Source organism: Ananas comosus, linkage group 22, assembly GCF_001540865.1.
Source record: "Ananas comosus cultivar F153 linkage group 22, ASM154086v1, whole genome shotgun sequence".
Lineage (NCBI taxonomy): Eukaryota > Viridiplantae > Streptophyta > Magnoliopsida > Poales > Bromeliaceae > Ananas > Ananas comosus.
Genome location: NC_033642.1, coordinates 5479049 through 5503362, shown reverse-complemented (window position 1 = coordinate 5503362; position 24314 = coordinate 5479049). Strand labels below are relative to the sequence as shown.

General features: G+C 38.0%; 1 protein-coding gene and 1 non-coding gene across 3 annotated transcripts; one reads left to right on the top strand and one right to left on the bottom strand.

Annotated features, from left to right (window-relative positions):
* Positions 5590–5661, top strand: TRNAN-GUU. The gene has a single exon. It is a non-coding gene; the product is annotated as a tRNA-Asn (tRNA).
* On the bottom strand, positions 16207–23346 carry LOC109727717 (proteasome activator subunit 4-like). 2 transcript variants are annotated; one of them, XM_020257897.1, is made up of 3 exons: positions 23242–23346; positions 23059–23154; positions 16207–16566 (listed from the first exon to the last, which is right to left on the bottom strand). In XM_020257897.1, exons 1-3 carry the CDS (start codon positions 23317–23319, stop codon positions 16456–16458), a joined length of 285 nt encoding a protein of 94 aa, XP_020113486.1. In that variant the 5' UTR covers positions 23320–23346; the 3' UTR covers positions 16207–16455. The 2 variants fall into 2 exon arrangements, 1 of the variants encoding a protein (XP_020113486.1); XR_002220819.1 differs by lacking the exons at positions 23059–23154; positions 23242–23346 and adding an exon at positions 18237–19163.

Here is a 24314-nt window from a genome sequence, read left to right as displayed (position 1 = left end):
ATACTTGCGCAAATAGTTATCAAAAGAATTGTCTGACATATTTCCAATAAGATTATCAAATAAAGGAGATTCCAAAGTAATATACAGGAATGATTGAAACAGAATTCCCCGTGAGATGAACTACGGAATATATAGAATAAAAAATAAATTAAGATAAGTAGTAGAGATGAACGAAACGCTGTTTCTAATAAAAAAAAAAATATTCTTTCTCTCCCCATTTTTTTTCTTATTATTATAACACAAGAATCAAATCTGCCGCATTCTAGGCCTTTGCAAACAAAACATCATCTAAGCTTGCGTTCAATTGGATGTTTTCTGAGTCGATTGAGGAGTTATGCCTATTTATTTCTGGTTCTAGGACCAGTAGTTCTTGGGATCGATCTCAGCTCTCAAATTGTTTCTCATTATTAAGAACTGGCTAACAAAAGATTAAAATACGATGTTTTTTATAGCAAATAGTAATTACATCCGTTGTTGTTCAATGTCATCTATTCACTCGTCTAGATAATATTTTCCTTGTTCACTAATAAAATCACTAATAAATCATGTTGTATAATCGATCGATACCGCCGATCCGAGTGTGCAACGCCACTGAAAGATCGCTTTGTATTTCCCGAAAAGGTTGCTTGGATTTATCCAATAGTTTATTCCTTAATCTCTAAAGTTCTAATTTATTTATTCATTTCAGTATCCAAACTCTGTTTATTCCATATTTTGCGAACCCTTAGCTCCATGGACAAATATGTACTGCCTGAACAAATGGAAGGAATTGAAATCTAGATCAAAACACTATGTCATGATGAATGAACTGCCTAAACAAGATATTCTTGAACGGCGAACAACCAGAGTACTCACGTACATCAAACAATTTCCATTATTGAAACCATGAAATCCATCGGATAATCAAAATACGATGTCTAATGAAATGTGTTGCTATCTTCTTCAATTAACGAATCATTGGTTAACTGAATAACAAAGAAATAGGATAGAAAAGTAAAAGAAAAATAGAAGACCTTCTCTTTCTCTTCTCTCAGGGTCGATGATCTTCTCAATGGAGAAGATCTCCCATACGCATAATATCCATTGACCGAGCCTTCATTTAATTGTTTTGTTCCAAGCAAAAATATCCACGGAGCCGTGTCCTATTAATATTCACGACCAAGAGACTGGATTCTCTTTCGAATAGGCCCTGAAAGGAGAAGAAAAGGCTGGAATGCCAACAGCGTCTGTCTATTCTCTAAATTCACCGTACCGATAGTACCATTTTGGTAACGTCCAGTGCAAATCACTGAATGGGAAGTCGCCAATCCTAAAACCGGACTAGACTATGTAGATGTACTTTATCTTTGGGGTACCGGTGGTATTTTACCAGAGTTTCTATCAATCTACCCTTGTAACTGAGCTATATCCCCCGAGCCAAGTGCGAGAAGGCAAAAAGAAGTGCAGATGCTTCTTCTATTCTTTTCCCTGGCGCACGGCTCCTGACTTGAACCAGAGACTCGCCCGTGAAGTTAAATCATCGCTACCTACGATCCAACCAATGTGAGAGAAATCAATAGATTCCTTTTCAGGAGCGATTCTCCTTCCCGAACGCAGATACAACTCTCGTTGTATGCGCTCTTCAAGTGTGCTTGTTCCCCTTCTCCTCTTACCTGGCAAGTTTTGTGAAATAACTTCGCGGCGAAGAAAAAAGAAGGCGTTTTAAGAGACCCTCCTGGCCAACCCTAGACACTCTAAGATCCTTTTCAAACCTGCTCCCATTCGAGTCAAAGATCGAAGACATCTTTACATTCAGAATATCACGACATTAATCATCTGCTTACGTAAAAATTGAGATATGGTGGTGCGATAAACACCAATCAAAGACATTGAGACATCCAAAAAAGCACTTGATCATGTCCAAAAATTTGTAGCCTACTTGGATATTTGAGCATTTACCTATAAGAACGAATTTCTGCAATGGTTAATAGTGTAGTTGCAATTCTTGGAAAATGGGAATGATGATAAATCTTTCTTACTTACATAGAGCTATTAACTATGTTTATATATATGTACGATTTTATTTTTTATATGGGTTTATTCTGTTATTATATGGTTATTCTGTTATCCTTTGATCTATCTGATTCGATTGAAAAATTATCATGTCCGGTCCTTCAGAGGATGGATCATAAGAATTCCCTATCCCAATACAAAGAAAGCTGACTTGAATGATCCTGTTTAAGAGCAAATGGCTAAAGGATGGGACATAATTATTATGAGAACCTCGTTGCCCAATGAATCTTTTTTATATTTTATGGTTCCGAGCTAGTAAGTTTAGTACTAATTACATTCAATGAGGTTTGCTGGTTCTAGAACTGTCAATGATTTGGTATTAATCGCTTATTTTCATTGTGTTATTACTCTTTGAAATATTACCCGAATCGGTACTTCTTTCCGTTTGTCAAATACTCCGCACAGTACCAATAGTATATCGGTGTTCTTTTTAATGGTTTCAGTACCGCATGGGATATTCACAGTACCCTTTTTTGGAGAATTCAATAGATTCCAAGCGACAAGTAGCTATCAACAGTTTATTGATCAGGACGCAGTAGCTCTTTGGTTAGTATTTTGGAGCAACATTACCGATGATAAATCCCCTAAGATGTGTCGAGTAAAGGATCGGTCAACAAGACGGCGTTCTAGGCAGTTGTAGATCTTATCCAAGACTGATTCATTTGATGGATTGCCATGTGTGAATCGCTTAGAAAAATGTGAAGTGTATGAGCTAAGACCAATAACGAAGTAGTTAAGGGGAATGGAGCAAGCTACCCATGAGACAAAAGATCTTCTTTCTAAAAGAGCATTCGATTACGAAACTATGATATGTCCATAGTCCAATATTGAAATCATTTCAGAGGTTTTCCCTACTTGTGCACTATCGGCGCTTGTCACAAAACAATTCGAAACTGACTCGACTTTGGTCAGGAAACAGGTCCGAGTCAAATAGACATGAATCAGCTATTCTTTTATACATTATCATATTTTCGGAAACCTAATGACCGATTGATATGGAATATGTAAATACAGGATTTCCAATCTAGCAGAAATGCAGGGCAAACAGATACTCAATTTTAAAGTGAGAAACAAACAGTCATACTCGATTCTCATCGATACATATAGAATTCATGAGAAAGCTGTATTCGATGAAAGTCGTATGTATGGCTAGGGAGGGCGAGATCTTTCTATTTTTTTCGAGAATCACACCCTACAATATGGGGTTCTTATAAAGCCAAAAAAGTGCATTCAGTTTTTAGCCCTTATATAAAAGAAACTGATTCTGAACCTCTTTCACGCTCATGTTCACGGCGGGTACTGCAGAAGAAAAAACTCCAAAATCCGATCCAAGTTATTGAATCATTAGTAACTGTTGAGTTAACCGTTTATTATGAAAACACGAGAAAAAATCATTTGGCTTATCAAATATATCTATGAGCCAGTGAAAAAGATTCAACAAAAGACAGAAACAAATTCACATATCTGTTTTACGTCAAGCAATTACTGGAGTAAACTCCCGATATAGCAGTAAAATTCTTGCTTTTCAAATTATCTATCGAAGCCGTGGAAAAAGATTCAACAAAAGGACAAAAACAAATCACACTATCTGTTACATCAACAATCGTTGGAGTAACTCGCGATATAGCAGTAAAATCAAGACGTGTAGGCGGATCACTCATTCAATCCTATTTGAAATAGGATCTACACAAGGACAAGCACTTGCCATTCCGTGTGGTTATTAGGAGCAGTCCCGAAAGCATCCAGGTCGAAAATATGCTTATCAAATTAAAGTTTCCGAATTAGTAGAGCTGCTGCCATAAGGGATGGCGATGCCTATACGCCAAAAAGGAAGAACTGCAATAGAATGCAGAGGCCAAAAAAAATTTGAGCTTTTGCACATTTCGGTTAATCGGCTATGAACAGGATCTATGTAAGACCATAATCATGGATCCATAATCTCAGGATCGGAAAAAGAATCAATATAAAAGAATGAACGTATATTTTCTCGATAACAAACAAAAGGAAAAGAAAGATTAAAAACATAATCATGTACATAACTAAGCCCTCTTGGGGCATTGCTTAAGAAAGAAGAGGAATCTTATGAAAATTATCATGGAATAGTTTGGAATCTATCATGGGGATTCCCGTAAAATCCTCATTCCAAAAAATTAGAAAGTTCGAAAACAATTGGAACTATTTTCGGAGATTGGAATGCGTACTTAATTCATGATCATGCAGATTACAGAATGAAAACTTCATTTCGATTTCTACGAGAATTTTGATGAAACGTGTTCATTTGCTTCTCTTCCATGGAAGTTATCATTTTTGCCAGATATGTATCCTAATTTTTGGTCTAATCTTTCTTCTGATGACGATTAACCTCTGATCAAAAAGAAGACCTTGGTTCTATTTCACTCTGTTCACTAGTTAGTAATAAGCATAACGGCGCCCTATTGTTCGATGAGAGAGAAGAACTATAATTAGCTTTTCTGCGAAATTTCCAAACAAACAATTTCAACGAAATCTTTCAATTTCTATTTTACTATGTTCACTCTATGCATTCCTCTATCCGCGTAGAGTACATTGAATGGTACAGCAATGCCTATAACAGAGGTTTGTATTCGTATTAACAGCTACTCTAGGAGGAATGTTTTTATGTAGGTGCTAACGATTTAATACTTAGCTTCTCTAGCTCAGAATTAGTTTATATTCCATACCTATTATCCGGATATATCAAGAAGAGATGTACGGTCTAATCAGGCTACTATGAAATAATTACTCATGGGTGAGGGCATAGCTCTTTATTCTGGTTGCATGTTTCTCTTGGTATATGTTCATCTGGGGGAGATCGGGAAGGACAATCTTTAACATTCTTTACATGTATATTGCGCGAAGTTGTTTCCCTTTTTACTTTAATCAAAAAAGTTTTTGTGATTGTTCCAGAAGAAATGAAACAAAGATACGGTAGAACTAGGACAGTTATTGTATGAGGTCTACCCAATGCTAGATGCAGAGGCGCATAATAGATCGATATGAACATCTGAGCTGTCCCGTAATAAAACAGTTGTTGCTGACTCCTTCTCGGTTCCTTCTTCCATAACCCGAGCTCGGAGAAGGAAGAGATAAGAGGGCCCTATGGAGAATGTGGTCAGAAATCCATAATAGAGTCCGACCACAACGACCGAATTTATTATCTTCATGCATAAGGATAATATAGTACCTAGTAGAAAAGATTTCAAAATCATCACAAACCTCCCTTTTCTTTTCTATTGCAATTTCTCGATTATTATATGATGATTCTTTAACTTTCCATATATAGAAAGAGATAGATATAAATGACATCTTTATGTCATAAGACCAAAGGGATATTAAATGAATGTAATTGGATATAGATGGAATATAATGAATAGAGCCACTTTGGGGTTCCCTATGAAATGAGGCATGGAACAGAGCCACTACGAAGAAGTTCCGGAGGTTACGAAGGAAGCTTCGGACTCATATTGTTCATGGGTTGAGAACGGGAGATTCGACCTCATAGAGTTCAACTCCCGTTGTTCCTCAGTAGCTCAGTGGTAGAGCGGTTGGCTGTTAACTGACTGGTCGTAGGTTCGAATCCTACTTGGGGAGATTTGATTAATTCTTAATTAAAGAATGAAGAATTGAATTAAAGGGCTCGCTTTGACCGTTAGGAGTAGGTAACCCGTTCCCTATCTTTGTTTCTTTGTTTCTATTGCATTCTATCTCATCGTATCACATTCAGTTCTACGATATTGAGAATCACCGTCAATACCTCGGCGTAGATCCGGATAATCCTTGTAAATAGCCAATTAAGAATTCTCAGATGATGTACTAGCAGTGCCATCTTTGATGCAGTCATCGATTCTCCCGATAGGCCACAATTACCGCGAGCAAACATATTAATGACGAGGAACGCATTTTTGCTATGCTACTAATAATACTTGTACTTGCTCTGCTATTCTGCCCAAGCCTGGCTGAGGAAGAGTTACGGGGAGTAAAACACAAATATGCTGATTCCGGCCTTGGTTACTATATGTAATGCTCGAATTATTCACGATAAATAAAAAGAAAAAGTAAGACCATTCCATTTCGACAAAAGACCATACCCAAGTCAATAGCTTTGTTCGCTATCCCGATCATATTTTCCTACCCCCAGAGGTAAAGTAAGGGGCCTTCCCTTTTGGGAAGGCGTGGCGAGGAGGATTCGAACCCCCGACACCGTGGTTCGTAGCCACGTGCTCTAATCCTCTGAGCTCACACCCGTCTCCATGGATCTGTTCCCGGGAGTACCCTCAAAAAGGAACCTTTCCTCTCCTCAGCCATTTCGGGTTAAGAAGATGTGAAAGCGCCTTTCTCTCTATAAGAACAGTGCGTTTCGAGGTGTGAAGTGGGAGAGAAGAGATGTCATAATTGAGGTTTTGAATAAGACGACCTTTGCATTTTGGATTTTGATCTTTTTCGTATTGAAAAATATTTTCAAAGTCAAATAAGAGGTGTTAAGCTTTTTATCATTCTGGCGTCGAGCTATTTTTCCGCAGGACCTCCCCTACAGTATCGTCACCGCAGTAGAGTTTAACCACCAAGTTCGGGATGGATTGGTGTGGTTCCTCTACGCCTAGGACACCAGAATATCGAACCATGAACGAAGAAAGGCATGAGAGAAAAGCATATTGGCTAGTGATTGTGAGGCCTCAATTCTTGACTAGAAGGGACACCAAAGGCCTCTGCCCTTCCATCCCTTGGATAGATAGAGAGGGAGAGCAAAGCTTTTGGTTTTTTCATGTTGTCAAACAGTTGAACAATGAAAATAGATGGCGAGTGCCTGATCGAATTGATCAGGTCATGTAGGATGAATCAGAAATGGGAGCAGGTTTGAAAAAGGATTTTTGAAAAATTTGTTATAAAAAGTGAAACTTAAAAATTTATATCTATTTAATTTGATCAAGAAATCACTAATATATTATTAAGTATGACACTATATGATCAGTTTATCTCTTGTGATCGCCGGAGAGCAAGGTGTTCCGGACTTAAAGATGAAGATCAAGAATTTTTCGGTGAACGTCGGAGGCAGAGAAGCCACGGGATGGAAGACGAAGCTCAGTTTGTCGCCGATGATCGTCGGAGTCCGAGGTGTAACGGTCTGGAATTCAAAATTCACCAATGATGATGTTGCCGTTTCTGGGATTTCGGCTGCGGAAGGCGTACGAAACGTCCTATTGTTAGGCGGCGCCCCTCTCTTCGGGATATCCATGATGACCTATCGAACCCCTTTTGTCCGTCTATCTTTCCATCCTGCTTTAGAAAACCCACGGTCGATGCCTTGGGTTTCGCACAACTATAGCATTTATTTCTATAAGGTGGGAAATAGAGTAGGCTTTAATGCGGAGATCCGATTATCGCCCTCGAGCCCTGGACCAGGGATCTGCAATATCGAGCCGACGACTATCGCCTTTCTTTATCGGAGCCTGGTACCCTCGTGCTGGGCCAAGGGCTGAAAGTCTCTGGGCAAGATAGAGGAAAGAGTGTAACGGGCCCGCTTGGAGTCGGGCCCACTTTTGCTTATTCGCGGGGACCTATTAACGATTTGTGGTCAATTAACTCGGGCCCCCATGGATCCCTAAGTCTCCCGGGCCCACCTGATATCATCTCCCCCCCCGGGCCTGGCTAGTGGATCCCTAAGTCTTCCGGGCCCACCTGATACCATCTCCCCCTCAGGTCTGGCTAGTGGCTCCCCCCGGGCCTGGCTTGTGGAGGAGGGCCTCTCGCGAAGACGGAGGTAGGTTCCGAAAGGAGAAGACCTGCAAGCCTTGGCACTGTTGGTATCCCTCTGGGGCCACCTAATCTCAGTTCTGGTATGCCTTTCTTCCTCTCCACTACAGCCTACTCGGGGCCCCTCTGTTTGCTTTCCTGTGCGGCCTCCCCTGGAGAATCCAATTATCGGGCCACGACTTGTCGCCTCACCCTGGCCCTCCTTAGGTGGCCTCTTACTTTGAGCTCCTCTGATCCCCCATTTCGTCTGGGCCCGATTGTTCAAGGGGAAGGGCCTGGACCCAAAGTGATGTCCGCCAGGGATAAGTCACTTGGGCAAGGCAACTACGGTGTGGTTTCAAGTTTGGAACCTCAGGGCTTCCCTTTTCTTTCGGGCCCACACCCCGCCCGTGCTCTATCGGATTCGGACCAGCCATTAGAAGGAGACGGCTATGGGTCTGCTCTTTCAATGGACGGAGACGGATGCCTACCCCTGCGTGGTTTGGGGGGACTGAACAGGTCTAGCCAACAGTTGCGTGCCTCGGCGAAGGGCTCGGTGCTTGAGCGGGCGAAGTTAAGGAAAGTGCTACTTCTGGAAGGTGAGACCTCCAGCTCGAAGACCCTCGCTATCAAGTGGTCCAGCAATAAGGTATTGTCGAAGAGTGCTCACTGCGGGGTGAAGCTTTCGGTGGCTAAAGCCGAAGAGCTCCACGACTTCATGTTGCGCGGATGACCTGTTCTTCGTTTGGACTCGTGTTGGAGCCGCCTTTTGTGTGTGGTGTGCTGTGTGTGTTGGAGCCGCCTTTTGTGTGTGGTGTGCTGTGTGTGTTGTTCTTTTATCATGTTTAGTATAATTTCCTGGAATGTTCTTGGTCTTAACGACCCAGTCAAGCGTCGTGCTGTCAAGTCTGTCGTTTCTATGCATTTTTGTTCAGTCATCTGTTTCCAAGAATTGAAAGTTGATTCGGTGTCTAGATCCTTTCTACGATCTTGCTGTGGTTCAAATTTCGATAGATGTCACTTCATTCCAGCTTGTGGGGCGTCAGGTGGTATAATCATATGTTGGAGTTCCAAAGTCTTCTCTTGTTTGGAGGCGTTAATTCGGGATCGCTCGCTCACTCTTCGTTTTAAGCACTTGATCAGTGGAGAGATCTTTTACCTGTCAAATGTGTACAGGCCACCGACATAGGACGGGAAGGAAGAGTTTTGTTCTGAACTCCTTTCACTCAGAAGAAGCTGCGTTAACAACTGGGTTATCTTTGGGGATTTTAACCTCACCAGAAATCAAGCTGAAAGATCTGGAAACCAGTGGAGTACTAGAGCGATGTCCCTGTTCTCAGACCTCATTTCGAAGCTCGAAGTCATTGACCTGCCCATTGCCAACCAAAAATTTACTTGGTCAAATATGCATAGTACACCAACTCTGGCCAAACTGGACAGATTTCTTATCTCGACAGAATGGGATCAAACCTTCCCTGTAGGGTATCAGCAATGCCTCGGACTACCTCGGATCATACCTCGATTGTGTTATCTACTGGGACCTGTCCCACTCCACAGAGATTTAGGTTCGAGAAGGTTTGGCTCACTAAAGAGGACTTCTCCAACAATGTTCCAATCTGGTGGAACGAAGTCACTAACAAGAAGTCGGCTATTCTCACTCTAATGGCAAAACTCAGACATTGCAGGGCTAGAATGAAGTGGTGTAGGACGAAGTTTCACAGTATTTCTAATGCTATAAGGTGTCTTCAGGATCTTCAGGAAAGTACTCTTTGCACGGCCCCAACTGACTTCTCTTTTGTTTGTCTGATTCCTAAAAAAGAAGAGGCGTGTAGAGTCAATGATTTCCATCTGATAAGCCTTATTAATAGAATTCAGAAGATCATCTCAAAAGTGCTGGCAAATAGACTTGCGCTTATTCTGCCGACAATTATTGCTCATTCTCAATCGGCCTTTCTGAAGGATCGACTCTTAGCTGACTCGTTCGTTACGGCAAGTGAACTGCTTAATTGGTGTGTAAAGTCTGATAAGGAGTGTGTCAGCATTAAGGTGGATTTCGAAAAGGCTTTTGACAATATAAGATGGTCGTTCCTAAAAGCATACTGCGGTGGCTTGGGTTCAACGAAAAATGGTGGTCCTGGATAAAACAGTGTATCTGTAATGCTAAACTAGCCATCTTAGTAAACGACTCGCCAACAACGTGGCTGAAAACAAGGAAAGGGATTCGGCAGGGGGATCCCCTGTCCCCATATTTATTCATCCTGGTGACTGATTGTCTGGCAAGAATCACGAAAAGGGCCAGGGATAACGGCCTGCTTAAAGGAATTGGGCCAAACGCAAATTGTCAAACTGTGATACTCCAATATGCGAACGACACTTTATTCTTATCGGAGCCAAAGAAGTCTGCTATGCGAAACTTGCTTTTCATTTGGAAAATGTTTGAATGGGTCTCGGGCCTTAAGATAAATATAAATAAAACGGAACTTTATTATTTGGGCCCTAACTCAAGCAGAGCAACCAGACTTGCAGATATTTTGGGGTGTAGAGTAGGCAAACTACCTTGTCGCTACTTGGGGTTGCCGCTACACATCAAATCCCTCAGATGGGAAGATTGGGCTCCGATCATAAATCGAATGGAGGAGCGCATTGAAGATTGGAAGTCCAAACTACTTTCATATGGAGGGAGAATCATCTTGGTCAACTCGGTGCTCTCGAACCTACCATTATTCTATTTTGCAATCTTCAAAGCGCCACAATGGGTACTGAATCGCATCGAAGCCCTAAGAAGATCCTTCTTTTGGAAAGGGTGCGCCAAAATCTCGGGGGGCTCATGCCTTATTGGCTGGAAGTCGATCTGCAAAAGCAAAGAAGAAGGGGGATTGGGGATCAAGGACATGGAGGCTATGAATATGGCGCTTCTATCCAAATGGTGGTGGCGATATTTCAATGAGCCGCATCTTCTTTGGGGGCGTTTGATTACGGCGTTATATTATACCAAAAGAAGGCCGCTGCATGAAGGAAGAACCTTTAGACCTTACTCCCAGTGGTGGAGAAGTGTGATGAGATGTCACAAGATCTTCAAATGTGGGGTTTCATATCAGCTCGGTGATGGGAAAAGAATCAGGTTGTGGTCAGATATTTGGATTGATGAAACCCCTCTGAGTACTCGATTTTCGGGAATTCACTCCGGAATCGGGAACAGCGAGGTTACGGTTGCACAATGCTGGAGTGATAAAGGGTGGCGATGGCGATTCATGGCAAGAGGCCTCGCTACAACTATGGACATCGATAGTCGTCAACAGTTTAGGAGTTTCAAAAACTTGCTTCCACAGTTTAGCCAACTGACATACCGGATATGCTTAGGTGGCGATGGACTCCCAACGAAATATTTACTGTTAAATCCCTTTACGATTTCATCACCGACGCAGGCCAGAGAGACCCAACATTTGACAACCTTTGGAGTTTAAAAATTCCGGCCAAAATCAAAATCTTCATCTGGATCCTACTTCGCAAGATTACTTACGGCGGATAGATTGATCCGTCGAGGGTGCCAGGTAGATCCATTTTGCATGTTTTGTGCAGTATCACCGGAAAGTTGTGATCACCTGTTCCGGGAGTGCGTTCTCGTCAGATACCTGCTTATTAGCGTGGGGGGAGCGGTTACTACCGAACTAGGCATCGGGGATGTTAGGTGGGTTTGGTCACAGACAGCTAACTCCCCCAACGGCCAGGCAAGAAAAAGGAGTCTCACTCGGTTGGCGGCTATTTGGTGGGTTATCTGGACGGAGCGTAACAATTTGGTGTTTCGAGAGATGAGTCTGGACGCTACCCGGGCCCTTGATCGAGTGGATGGTTTATTGAAAGCCTGGACCGAAGGTCTCTGACCCACGACTATTCGTTTCTGCTAGTCTGTCCCTTTTTAGTTTATGGTTTCTAGCTACTTGTTCGCGGTCCTTTTACTTAGCTGTATCGATTGATGCAGCGAAGTTTACTTTTGATTTCACTTCTTTCCGTCATATTTCCGTCATATTTCCTCTAGGAGGCCCTGGCTGCCTTCACTTTGTAAGCCAAGTTCATTTCGCTTAATGAATGAAACAGGTAGCTTGCTACTTTTTTCTCAAAAAAAATAATAATAATATGTATATATATATTGTTTTATAAAATTTAACATAATAATTAAATATTTACGACGTCATTAGTTCAATTAGTGCTTGATCTAGTAACATATTTAGGCTTAGTTTGGTATTGAGACCTATTTGACGTTGTTAGATAAAATAAAATTAAGATAAAAGTATATAGGGATATACTACCGCAGAAAGTATATATGTCTTAACCGGCTCATCATGATATGCAAAACGCAATATTACGTACGAAAATAAATAGAATTTTTTTTTTTATTATACTTTCTCACCGTACGTAATGCAATTTTTTCGCAATCCCAAACGAAATCCTAAAAACGTTTTTAGATCGGTGTTTGACCCAGTTTTTCAAATATTGCTTTCAGGTAGTTGAGGGGTCTCGATACACTTACTTTCACCTTCAAAGTTAATAGGTCAAAACGGCATTTAACTCTTTTGATGTGTACTACTATTGTTTGGACTTTGAAAACAGAGCGTCAAAAGTGTTATATATATATGTATAGGCTCATCTCCTCTTGAGTCTTGCCCATAAACAAATACATATCGACTCCACCATGGCAGCCCAATTCCCACAATACAGTATTGCAGCTCTAGCCATCTACACAGTGTCTCTTCTCTCCGTGGCCCTTGTGGGGATCATCCTCCTCTATGTCTCGGTCTCCATCTTTTCCTTCTTCATCTTCTACGTGAAGGAGTCCCTGCTCGGGACCGCGGGGCGCCCGCACGTCGCCGGCACCATCTTCCACCAGCTCGTCTATTTCAACACTCTCTTCGACTTCCAAACGCGGGTCGCCCGCCACCACCGCACCTTCCGGCTGATCAAGACGGCCCACAGTGAGATCTTCACCGCCCACCCGGCCAACGTCGAGCACATACTGAAGACCAACTTCTCAAAATACTCCAAGGTCGGTGAATTTTACCTTGCTTGAGATCATCGATCAAATCTTAATTTGGGTTGCTTGCACCTGTGAATCTGAATTTAGTCTATATGTAGATCTACACTACTTGTGGAAGTTGACTATATATTATATATATATATATATAATATTAGTATTATATATATATATATATATAATAATATATAATATATATATGATGCTTCTTGACAGCACATTGGGCTAGCCTTTACTTAATACTAGTGAAGGCCCGCGCTTCGCTGCGGGAAATTTACGCAATTTTTAAATATTTTGAACAAATTTTTTAATTTTTTTAAATTTCAAATTTAATTTTAAATTTTAAACTTTAAAAACTTGAAGAGAAAAAAAATTAAGGAAATTATTTAAATAGAGAGGGATAAAAAAATTGACGTTTGAAGCGATTTATTATATGCATTACTAAAGTTGATTATAAAATTTAATCAAAAAAGAAATGAATAATTAAATATTTAAAGTTCAAAATTTTTTATTTATCTAAAATTTAAATTTAAATTTAAAATTTAAAATGTTGAAGTTTAAAATTTAAATTTTAACATATGAAGTTGAAATTTAATATTTGAATTTTTCAAATTCAATTTATAATTTAATATTTAAAATATTGAAATTTGAAAGTTAAAGTTTAAAACTTAAAATTGTAAACATTTATATTTTATCTTAATTACTAAAACTAAATTTTAAAAGTTTATAATTTTAAATTTCAGTTTCTAAATTTTAAATATTAGATTTTATATGAAATTTTGCTGAATTTTACTTTTTTTTCCCGTATTCTGAATTCTATCCTTTTATATGTATCAAATATCTTAATGCAGATCAGATCAGAATTCTGAATTCTAAACTTTTATATTCATTAAATAATTCGATGCAATTTTGAATTCTGAATTCTGAATTTTCAATCCAGAATTCAGGTAGATAATTCAGAGTTCAGCTAGGCAATCCGAAATTCAGCTAGATAATTCGAAATTCCATGAAGAATATAGAGAAAATAAATATACTTTGCTCAAATTCCCCTAACCAGTTTATTTCTTATTTTCAGGTTTCGACTAAATCTGAGGATAACTGAGTTGTTGAGGGTAAGGAGTTAGGCAGGATAGTCATTGATAGGCTACACCGCCACTATAGCTCTGAACTTGATGAAAAGGTGTTTGTGTATGATGTGGAAAAAAGGCTGTTCACATTAGAGTCTCTCCCACAAAACAATTTTGAAAATTCAGAATTCATATTCAGAATTTAGAACTTAGAATCTACAATTCAGAATGCGAATTCATATAAAGTTAAACCAAAAAGAGTATAAAGTAGTCTCACTCCGGAGGAAAACCAAAAAAAAAAAAAAAAAGAAAAAAAAAGAAAAGAAAAGCCTAAATAAATCTATGATGTTTGGGTTTTTTTTGCTTTAAAAAATATAAGCAGATCATAAATTGCGGGAGAAAATAAATCAAGGCTCATACGAAAGGTGTATTTAATTAGGAGTGTGCACTCCTATGGGCCAAGAGGACAGCTTAAGCCAAATTTCTTTCATCTATCATCATTGCCACGGAAATCCATTAATAAAATTACTATTAATTAGAAATATATTTGGTTATTCTAAATCACATAAATTTTATTTTAAAAATCAATAAGCAAGAACCAAACCCAACAACGATATAAATTCTAATATAATGACCTACGAAAAGAGGTAAGGGAAAAACAGGGGAAAAAAATTTAATAAGTAAAAACAAAAAAGAGGAAATGTAAGGCTCAGCCAAGTTGGTTCGACAACATTGTTTATAAGCACAGGATAGCAGCACCGATAGAGTATCGCAGAAGGAAATGTGGGCAACCATGAAGGATAAGAAACGCGCAACCACCAAAGCTAAGAACAGTCGGAAGTGGTTGCCCATAACCTGGCCGTCCAAACTTCAACCTGTTCGAAGAAAAAAAATTCCCACATTTTCCTCAAGTTATCATCGGCGCCTCAAAAAAGGACCAGCAAATAGAAAGAAACACCAAGAAATAAGGAACTTGTTCAGAAAAAGCAATCCCCACATTTGCCTCAACTTATCATCACCGCCTCAAAAAAGAGCCAGCAAATAGAAAGAAACACCAAGGAATGAAGGAAACCAAGTAATATTAGTAAAATAACGATGCATCAAAGTAGTGGAGGCCATACAAAGTTACTCCATTTAATGGCAAATAAAAATAGAAATAGAAAACTCTAGTACAACCAAACACTGAATAGAAATAAAATGTTCCACAATCATATTTGGCCACCAATTAAATATCAAGCGATCCAATCTCACAATCCACACCTCATGAAAAAAAAGAATGAACAAAGAGAGCTACTGGCAAATTCTGAATCGGCAGGAAGGCACCACATGTGCACACTTAAAATTATATAGTAGAATAGGAAAATTTAAAATCCTCATGTTCTTTTGATCATCATAGCCCTAAAGAAGAACAGGAAAATTGAGGAAAACAGCAAAACAAATGAAACCAAGTAATATTAGTAAAATTCAAGTCCTTTCTCTAATACATTACTAATCCTAGAACAGCATGTAAGGCTAGGAGGAAATTTGGATTCCAAAATGAGTTTTAGTTCATCTCATAGAGACATAGCAAAATAAGAAAATGCAGAAATCTAAAAATGAAAATTGAACAAAAGTGTATATAAGCCTGCAAATTTTTTAGGTACTTACATCAAGAAAATGTGCATTAAAAAGGAAAAAAATCAATAAATAATATACATGTTCGGAAGATTCGACTACACAAAAAAAGACCAATCCAACTGAAAACACATGTTTTTTAGCCTCCATAGGTACATGCTGAACCAAAGCAAGAATGAGTAGAGCTCCCAAATCCCCAACTGGACTAAATTAATCAAAATCCTAGGAAAAAGATTAGAAGAGGGAAACAAATGAGGGAAACAAATCAAGAATTCATACAAAATACATACAAAACTCAATAAGATATGCAAAAAAGAAACTGGTGCAGGAAATAAAATGAAACTTACCACTGAAGGAAAAAAATTCAAGGTCTTTTATAATACATCAGTTACCAACCCTAGCACGACATGTAAAATTAGGTAGAAAGTTGGATTAAAAAATGGGTCTTACTTTGTCTCATAAAGACATAACAAAATAAGGAAAGAGCAGAAACCTGAAGACGAACATTGCATAAAAGCATAGATAAACCTGCACCTTTTTGAGGTACTCACACAAAAAAAAAAGCCAGGAAAAAGAAAACAAATTTGTAAATCAGCAACGATAATATATGCATTCGAAAGATTTTGATACAAAAAAATAGAACCAATGAAGTTGCAAACAGTCCACAGGCTTCTTTTCCTCAGTTGAGCACCAAAATGAAATCAATTTTATGCCTACAACTCAATTAGGGAAAAAATAGATGAAGACATTAGAAAATATCCATCCAAATATGAATTTCACACTCTCTTCAATAATTAACTCACTTGCCTACCAATTCATCGTTAGAAAATATCCACCAAAATCTGAATTTCCCACTTTCTTCAATAATTAGCTCACTTGTCTACCAATTCATCTTAATTTCAACTGGAACAAAGTGCAACTTGAAGCTCATTGTCATCATGGGGGTTAAGGGGTTATTCCACCCCTTAACCCCCAACCAAACAGAGGCTGAGGGCGTCCCACGATTCCAGGTTGAGTCGAACTTGGTCCCATCAATAAGCGCCCGAGTGTAATGCACTGCAAAATTAATCAACACTCAAAATCAGGCAAAAAACACACCAATTGATCAGACTATTTCTGATCTCTTCCAACCAAATCAATCTTTGATTCAATAAATCCCATTATACAGTTGGGCGAAGATGTTAAGATTGTTCGCGGATTATACTCCACCAGATTGAGCTTCTAATAACATAATAATACAGTTAGTCAAAAACCTATTTAATTTCAAGATATTGTGAGTTTAATTCTCCACGTTTGCCAATTATTCAGTATTATTCAAAGTCATTTACCAATGTGACCAACATAATATATAGCAAAATAGGTAAGCAAAACCTGAACTGAACTATAATATATTTTTCTTTGAGAACCCCACAAACCAAACATCAGTATGTTCAGCCCAATTATTTTTGGCCTAGCACCATGAAAGAGTTGAAGTTCAAACTTACTTCCAAAGTAGACTATCATCTAAAATTTGTTCGGAACTTGTGACATTTAAGGAGCAGGTCATGAAGGGGGACGTTGCAAGCATCATAGTAAATGTTGGTAGAAAATAGGAGACGTCATAGGAGATTGGCCCTTATCATCATCGTCTTACATTTAGAGATTGTAGGGAATAGCAATAGAACTAAAGGGAAGAGTTGAGAAATAAGTAACATCGGAACTGAGGAATATGTAAAAGCATAAATTCGAAAATATCACAATAGTCAAATAAATAGCATGTTTGGGATAACATCAACCAATTATTCAGTATTATTCGTATCATTTACCAAAGTGTCAAGACAAAAATATATTTTGCTCAGACTTTCCTATGAATTGAGCAACATTAGATTTACTCTGAAGCCCTCTGACCAATGCAAGCCCAAAATATACATCACAGTATCAATGCGAGCAACTGGTTGCCTGTAGACCGGCCATCCGAAGTTTGCTCGTCATTAGTTAGGAAGAGAAGCACGTGGTCATTATAGCAGGTGGCAACCTTTTGCCATCACAGGAAAGGTCATCACAGCAAACAAAAGAGAGAAGGGATGAGCGGCTTGAGCTCTCTTTGCATAGATGTAGGTATATTTATAGAGTATCAGGGAACCGAATAGCAAAAACAAATATATTCCCCTATCCTTTCAGCTTCTAGATCATTATGATTTATTTAAAATTTTATTTACAATGTTAACTTCATAGCAGGAATATTGACATCAAACAAAGCATAACGTAAAATGAATTAGTACCCTTATGTATTATTCTATCTTAGTATGTATACGCCTCACTAAAAGCAGACCCAATTATCAACTGGAGGAAAATTTAAATGGAAAAATAGCTTACACAGTAATTGCAAAAAAAAAACTACAATTATAGATCTAAATAAATATAGGCCGTCTAAAAGAAAAATGTCTTGAAAAATATCAGCAGATCATGAGTCGAGAGGAGGAAAATAGGCCTCTTTATGGACCTAGAGGACAATTGAAGCCAGTTGCATAGGTATTATCCCTTCCTAAGCTATTCCTTTTCTTTCATCTATCATAATTGCCCCAAAAAAATACATTCAAGAAATTAGTATTAATTAAAGAAAAAGGGTATTACAAACATAAATCTAAATAAATTTTTGTGGATTGAAAGGGAAAAGGGAAAAAATATCAAGACAGTATAAGTCGAGAGTAGGAAAATAAGTTATAGAATAGCAGCAATAGAAAAACCTAGAATGAAGCCTATTCCTTCTCATTCATTTTTGGCCTAAGAGCAAATGAGTTGAGTATGTAGACCGGCCTCGCCTCTTTTTTCTTTTACCCTCTGAGTCATCACTGTCGAAAAAAGAAGTATGGAAATATGCAAAAAGCATGCAATCCCACATGCTTGTTCCAAGGCAATATTTTCACACTTTGCTCAAGAAGAGGAAGAAAATGAACAGGAGCATAAAGAAATCAAGAAAATCAAGTAATATTGGGAAAATCACAATGCATTAAAGGACTGGGACAAAAGCGAAATGATAGCTAATCGATCAGTCGAAAGGCAACCAAGTAAAATGGTTCTAAACTCACAAATAAAACAAAAGCCACAAATAAAACAAAAGTTCTCTTCTAAAATTTAATGATTGAATATCTTAAGCAATCAAAATAACAAATAAAACAAAATTTCTCTTCTAATCAAAAGAAGCAAACTATTTGATAAGTTTTTTATACAAACTGTTTGATAACTACAATCACATGAACCCAAGAATAATCAAGATAATTTAATGAAGAACAAAGTAGATCACAGGAAAAACTTATTACTAAATAACATACAAAAAATCAAAAAGCTAAGAGTTACGTATCCATAAAAGCTAAGTACATAAAGGACAATTACAAAGTAAGGAGAGATTCAAAATAATGTGAAAAGAAAATAAAGAAGCCCTGTACCTCCCAGATAAAATTTAGGGTATTTTGGCCATGGTTCTTATCAAAAATATTTTCAAACTATTTTATACCAGGTCGGTTTTATAGACGAAGGAACACCATGCCTAATCTTGAGATGATCTCGATATGATTTCCAAAATCATTTTGCAATGATCTCAATATGATTACACCTAAAATCTGCAATAAGAAAGTTGGATTGGCAATGCTTGTCATAAATACATAGTATTTGGAGCAGCGGATTAGTGAGAATGACTAATGCGCAACCAAAACCATAGCCGGAGACACATAGCTGTAGTCCCCCACAAATAAGTACATAACCAATAGCCACCATTGATAAGAACAATAGGAAGTGGTTGCCTATAGTAGGCTATCCAAACTTCTACTTGTTCCAAGGCAACATTAAAGGAGCCGATAGAACTGTGGTGCAGGTTAGAAACAATAAACAGCAACACAAATTGCCATAATTGCATTACATTATAAAAAAAAATTGCCAAAGTTCTCAAGTATGCAAAGAAGGCCCTAAAAAAATGGATGGACAGTTAGATTCCGGCAAAAACTGGTATGTATGAGAAGTAAGCCTTTGACCAAAGCAAGAGAATTTGGCAAATCTAAAAATGTTTGGGTTAATCGATACAATTTAGAATTATGAATCCCGATTTCAGAATACTGGCTAGCATTCGGAATTCAGCTAGGCAATTCAGAGAAGGCATACAAAAGGAATTTTATGTGATTTCAACACCATAAATATTAGCTAGATAAATAGAATTTCAGGCTAGGTAAATTAAGAATTCAGCTAGGCAATTCAGAATTCCGTGAGGAATAAGATAAAATCAGAATTCAGTGTAGATAATTAAGAATTCAGCTAGACAATTCAGAAATCCATGAGGAAAAAAATAAATATACCTTGCTCACAGTCTCCTAGTCATAAAACAATTAGTTTGGCGCCGAAGGCCGGCTTGGCTAGTAGCATTAACTGCATGAGAACTCCACATGCACAGCCGAAAGTATTCAAGCACAAATAGAGCAACTGGCTGCCTATAGAGCAACGCCGTCAAAGTACACCCATCACCCCATGACCACCAAGAAAGTCGGGCCTTCCTTAATTACTGCAACCATTTGACATTCAAGAAGAAGGCATCATAGCATGGGAATTCAGAATTCAGCTAGGCAATTCAGAATTACACGAAGAACATAGGTAAAACAAAAAAAACTTTGCTCAGACTCCCCTAGGCATTAATTGCTAACTACATAAGCACCCACATGCCACATCGACAGTATTCCGAATACAAATAAGAGAACTGGTTGCCTAAAGAATAGCCGTCCAAAGTACACCCATCGCACCAACCAAGAAGGTCCGCATCTCTCTGACCATCGCAACCATCTGACATTCAAGCGGAAGGTCATCATAGCATAAAATAGGAAAGTTTAAAGTTTGATTACATTCAAGAGCAACCGCTTCACATTCTTCATGGAATTCCGAAATGCATGCTGAATTTGAACTACCAATAAGCTGAATTCTGGAATTGGAATTCAAAATTCATATTCTGAATTGCATGAAGATATTCACTGTATATAAAAGTAGAATTAAGTGAGTCTACTTAATATAGTCTGCTCAAACTTGCCCTGATCATTGAAGACTTGTACACACAGGTAAAACCTAATATACCTTTCTTCAGAACCAAATAGCTCCATTATAAATATCCAATAACCTTTAAACTCACATAGAAGAGGCAGGAGTGAATGGAAGAACCAAGAATAAAAAGGAGGACAAAATAACATAGAATATTAAAAAAAGAGTGTCATTACAGGGCTCTTTGTAATATCAAGATTTACATTTAAGTCAAGCAAAAATAAATAAAAAAAAACTGTGTAAAAACTACCTATCAATCACCATAGTAGCAAAAAGTGTAGAGAGTGGTAAATGTAAACTACAACAGCGTCGAAAGAGGACAATTAGTTTCACCATGGCAACAAACAAAGAAGCAACATATCTTTTCCTCTCAATATGTAAGGTAAAGGAAAAAAATAAATGTGTAGTGTAACAGACTTCCTTTAACTTCAATCGTACTCAGAGTAAAAAATAAAATGAAATATCAAGGTACCATCTTGCAAGAGCGACAAACAAAACTAAAAAAAAAAAAAACAACTGCGAGCCGATTAATAAAAACTTTATAAGGAACTTACACCAAAAAAATCTGCAGAAGAAAACTATTTTGCCAAAGATCATTACAAATAAATAAGCCGATTCAGTTAGAAACAATTGTTTTTTAATCTCTACGCTGAAACTGCTTAGATATAAGCTAAAGGTATCCACATAAGCAAAGCAGTGAGAACTGTTCAGATAAGTAACTATCCAAATAAGTAGAGCATCTAAACTTTCAACCGTAATATAAAACGAATGCTTGAAAAAGAGATGGAAAGTTCTATACTAAATCAGCACGTGGAAGCCACACCAAACAATATACATGAATGAGTATAGAAATGTAGAATACTGGTTTTGCCTATCGGATGCAGTGTAGGAGGCTGGTCAGCATGTAAATGCAGAGCTTGAATGAGGTGTAACGTTTTGACACGAAAACGAAGATTCCATCTATAGATGACTAAACTACAAATACCACTTTCTGTTGGGCTAAGTTACAAATAGGCAACTTAGTGGAATTCCACTAACTCCATTCTTATCTCTTTCCCACCTTACTCAGCCTGATAGAGAAGAAAACAAAAGAGGGAAAAGAAGAAAAAGAAGAGTTGAAAGAGAAGATTTTGGAAATTGATTCGATCCGATGTACTGATCGAAATCTTAAGTACGTTTTCATTTTATTATCTTTCTCTCTTTCTTCCTTCTCCTCTTCCTTTTCCTTTTCTTCTATTTTCCTCTCTCTCTCTCTATATACTGCTGCTGAAAGCAGAGCAGCAGCAGCAGCAGCAAGCTACTGCTGCTGCTGTTGATTGCAGAGCAGCTGCAGCAGCAAGCTGCTGCTGAAAGCAGAGCAGCAGCAGCAGCAGCAAGGTTCTGCTGCTGCTGCGCACACAGCTACTGTTGCTGATTGCAGAGCAGCTGCAGCAGGCAGCTGCTGCTGTTGACTGCACAGCAGCAGCAGCAGAAGCTGCAGCTGCAGGGGACAGTGAAAAAGAAAGAAAGAAAGAAAGAGAGAGAGAGAGAAAAAAGAGGGAGAGAGGAAAATTTCTGCAGCTTAGAAAGAGGGAGGAAAGGAAGGAAAGTGACCTATTAATCATCATAATAGCAAGAAAGTGTATCAGACAATGTAAACTGAAACGACAACAGAGAGTTCTTTGGGAAATCATTGTTCGAAGTAAATATTTTATGTACTTTCTTCAGCTTAAATAAGATAGCTCTATTATGCTGAATGAAAAAGTATTGAGCTATATAAATAGAAAGCAGGAATTACAACACAAAAAACTAAGATTCAACTTAAAAGTAACACCATGAAGTACCGAACAAACGAAATAACTGGAAAAGCCACATAAAACTGAATGAGATCAGTTCAGCACATGTCGCGAAGTTGCACATACTTAAAATGTTCAAACATGTACATGCATAAGAATGTTGAGCAATTGAGCAAGTTCAATAAAACAGAGATAATCAAGTAGTAACTAATTACATACTCTGCTATTATCTCCGAGCTTTCGTTATGGTTGTCCGTCTTCTTTTCTTCCTCAAAAGAACTACTCCGATTGCTCCAACCATGCATTTCCTGATATAAAGCACGATATTTTTGTTAACTTATAGAAATTCCAAGCGCGCATTTGTCAGGGAAAAAGTAAAACAGGATTAGTACACATTAGCCATAATGCAATGATAATAGAAAATAAAATTTCTTAATTCTTTCAACTTAGGGAAAAAACAGGACAATGCAACTCAAGCAAATTAGGACAACACTACAAAACTTAAGATCACCAACTACGTTTTAACAGTAGCACCGCTAAATAGTAGCTCTCATGTTCATATCACTTAGTAAGTAGGGAAAAAAAGGGGCAAAAACTGTTGAGACATGCACCATTGAAATCTTATACCATAAGAACTGATGAAAGAAAAATGTATGAAAAGAACATATGAAAATTGTCTAACTATGCATGATTCTCAAAGCAAATTTTGTCAGTCTGTTACCTGCAATGAAAGAACAGGATAAAGGAGCCCAACAATAATGTCCAACAAAACAGAAGATCTTCCAGACTTCAAGGATGAGATAATGTAGCGAATCAACTGCAATGATTATTGAAAAGTTATTTTCGCATTTAAGCAACTGAAAAAATTGGGAATTCAAATTCAGAATAGAAGTAAATGAAGTACCGTTTCCATCCTTTTGACATCAGCTTCTGTCTCTGCATTTGTAAAGCCATTTTCATGAGCTGAATCTGCAGACTGCATCCTATTAGAGAGATTTGCATTCTGGATATTTATAGATAATTCAGAAGCCCTCTTGTCAAACTTTTAGGCCCCAATTTTCTCTTCTTGAGGAGGCTTCAAACATGTACTGCATCACCCACAGTTCCCTCAGATAAATGATCAAGCCCAAGATGTGCCAAAAAGCCGCATATTTTGAACATAACCAGAACAAGACATGACACAACGGCTTCCCTGAACCTGTCTTTACAAATATAATATGACTATAAATATATATATATATTATGATAATATATATATATATAACTTATATATATATATATAATATCATATATTTGTAAGAGAAAGACTGACCATTAGAATGATTAAAAGAGAATTGAAGCTGATGCTAACATTTAAGCTAGCATGGGCTGACGTAAACTGTAATGAAGATATATATTTAAGAGCACACCAGTAAATGATTAGTAGCTTCAACTGTTTGTACTTAACTGATAGAACACTACCCAAATAATTAAATTAACCTAATGTTCTTCTACTTTATTGCTTAGTAGGCAAACCTCTAAAAGATTGTTCTTTAATTCAGAAGCTTGTGCAAAAAGCATATAGTCCATCTCTCTCCCTCTGCACTACACCTCTAGCATACGTTACTCAACTGAGGACGTACAGAAATAAACTATGCATTCTTTGCTTAATATAAACTACATAAACACAGATATTTAGCATATGCAGATAATACTCATTCAGATAAAATTTGACGTAATTTTGTGACGTAGAATACGATTTACGGTCCAGTCCAGTAAGGAGAAACCAAACTTTCTGCATGACAACATCATTGAAATTGAAGCTAACTCGGAACAAATAACAATACACGAATTATTCGCATAGCATTACAAAACAAAAAGCTGAATAAAAATAGATCTACGGACCTGCCGTAAGAAACGCTTGCATGTCGCAATGGATTGCACCGAGCGAAGGATGTGGCCAAGGGCGGAGGAGGAAAAAAAACACGTGCCTGCGGA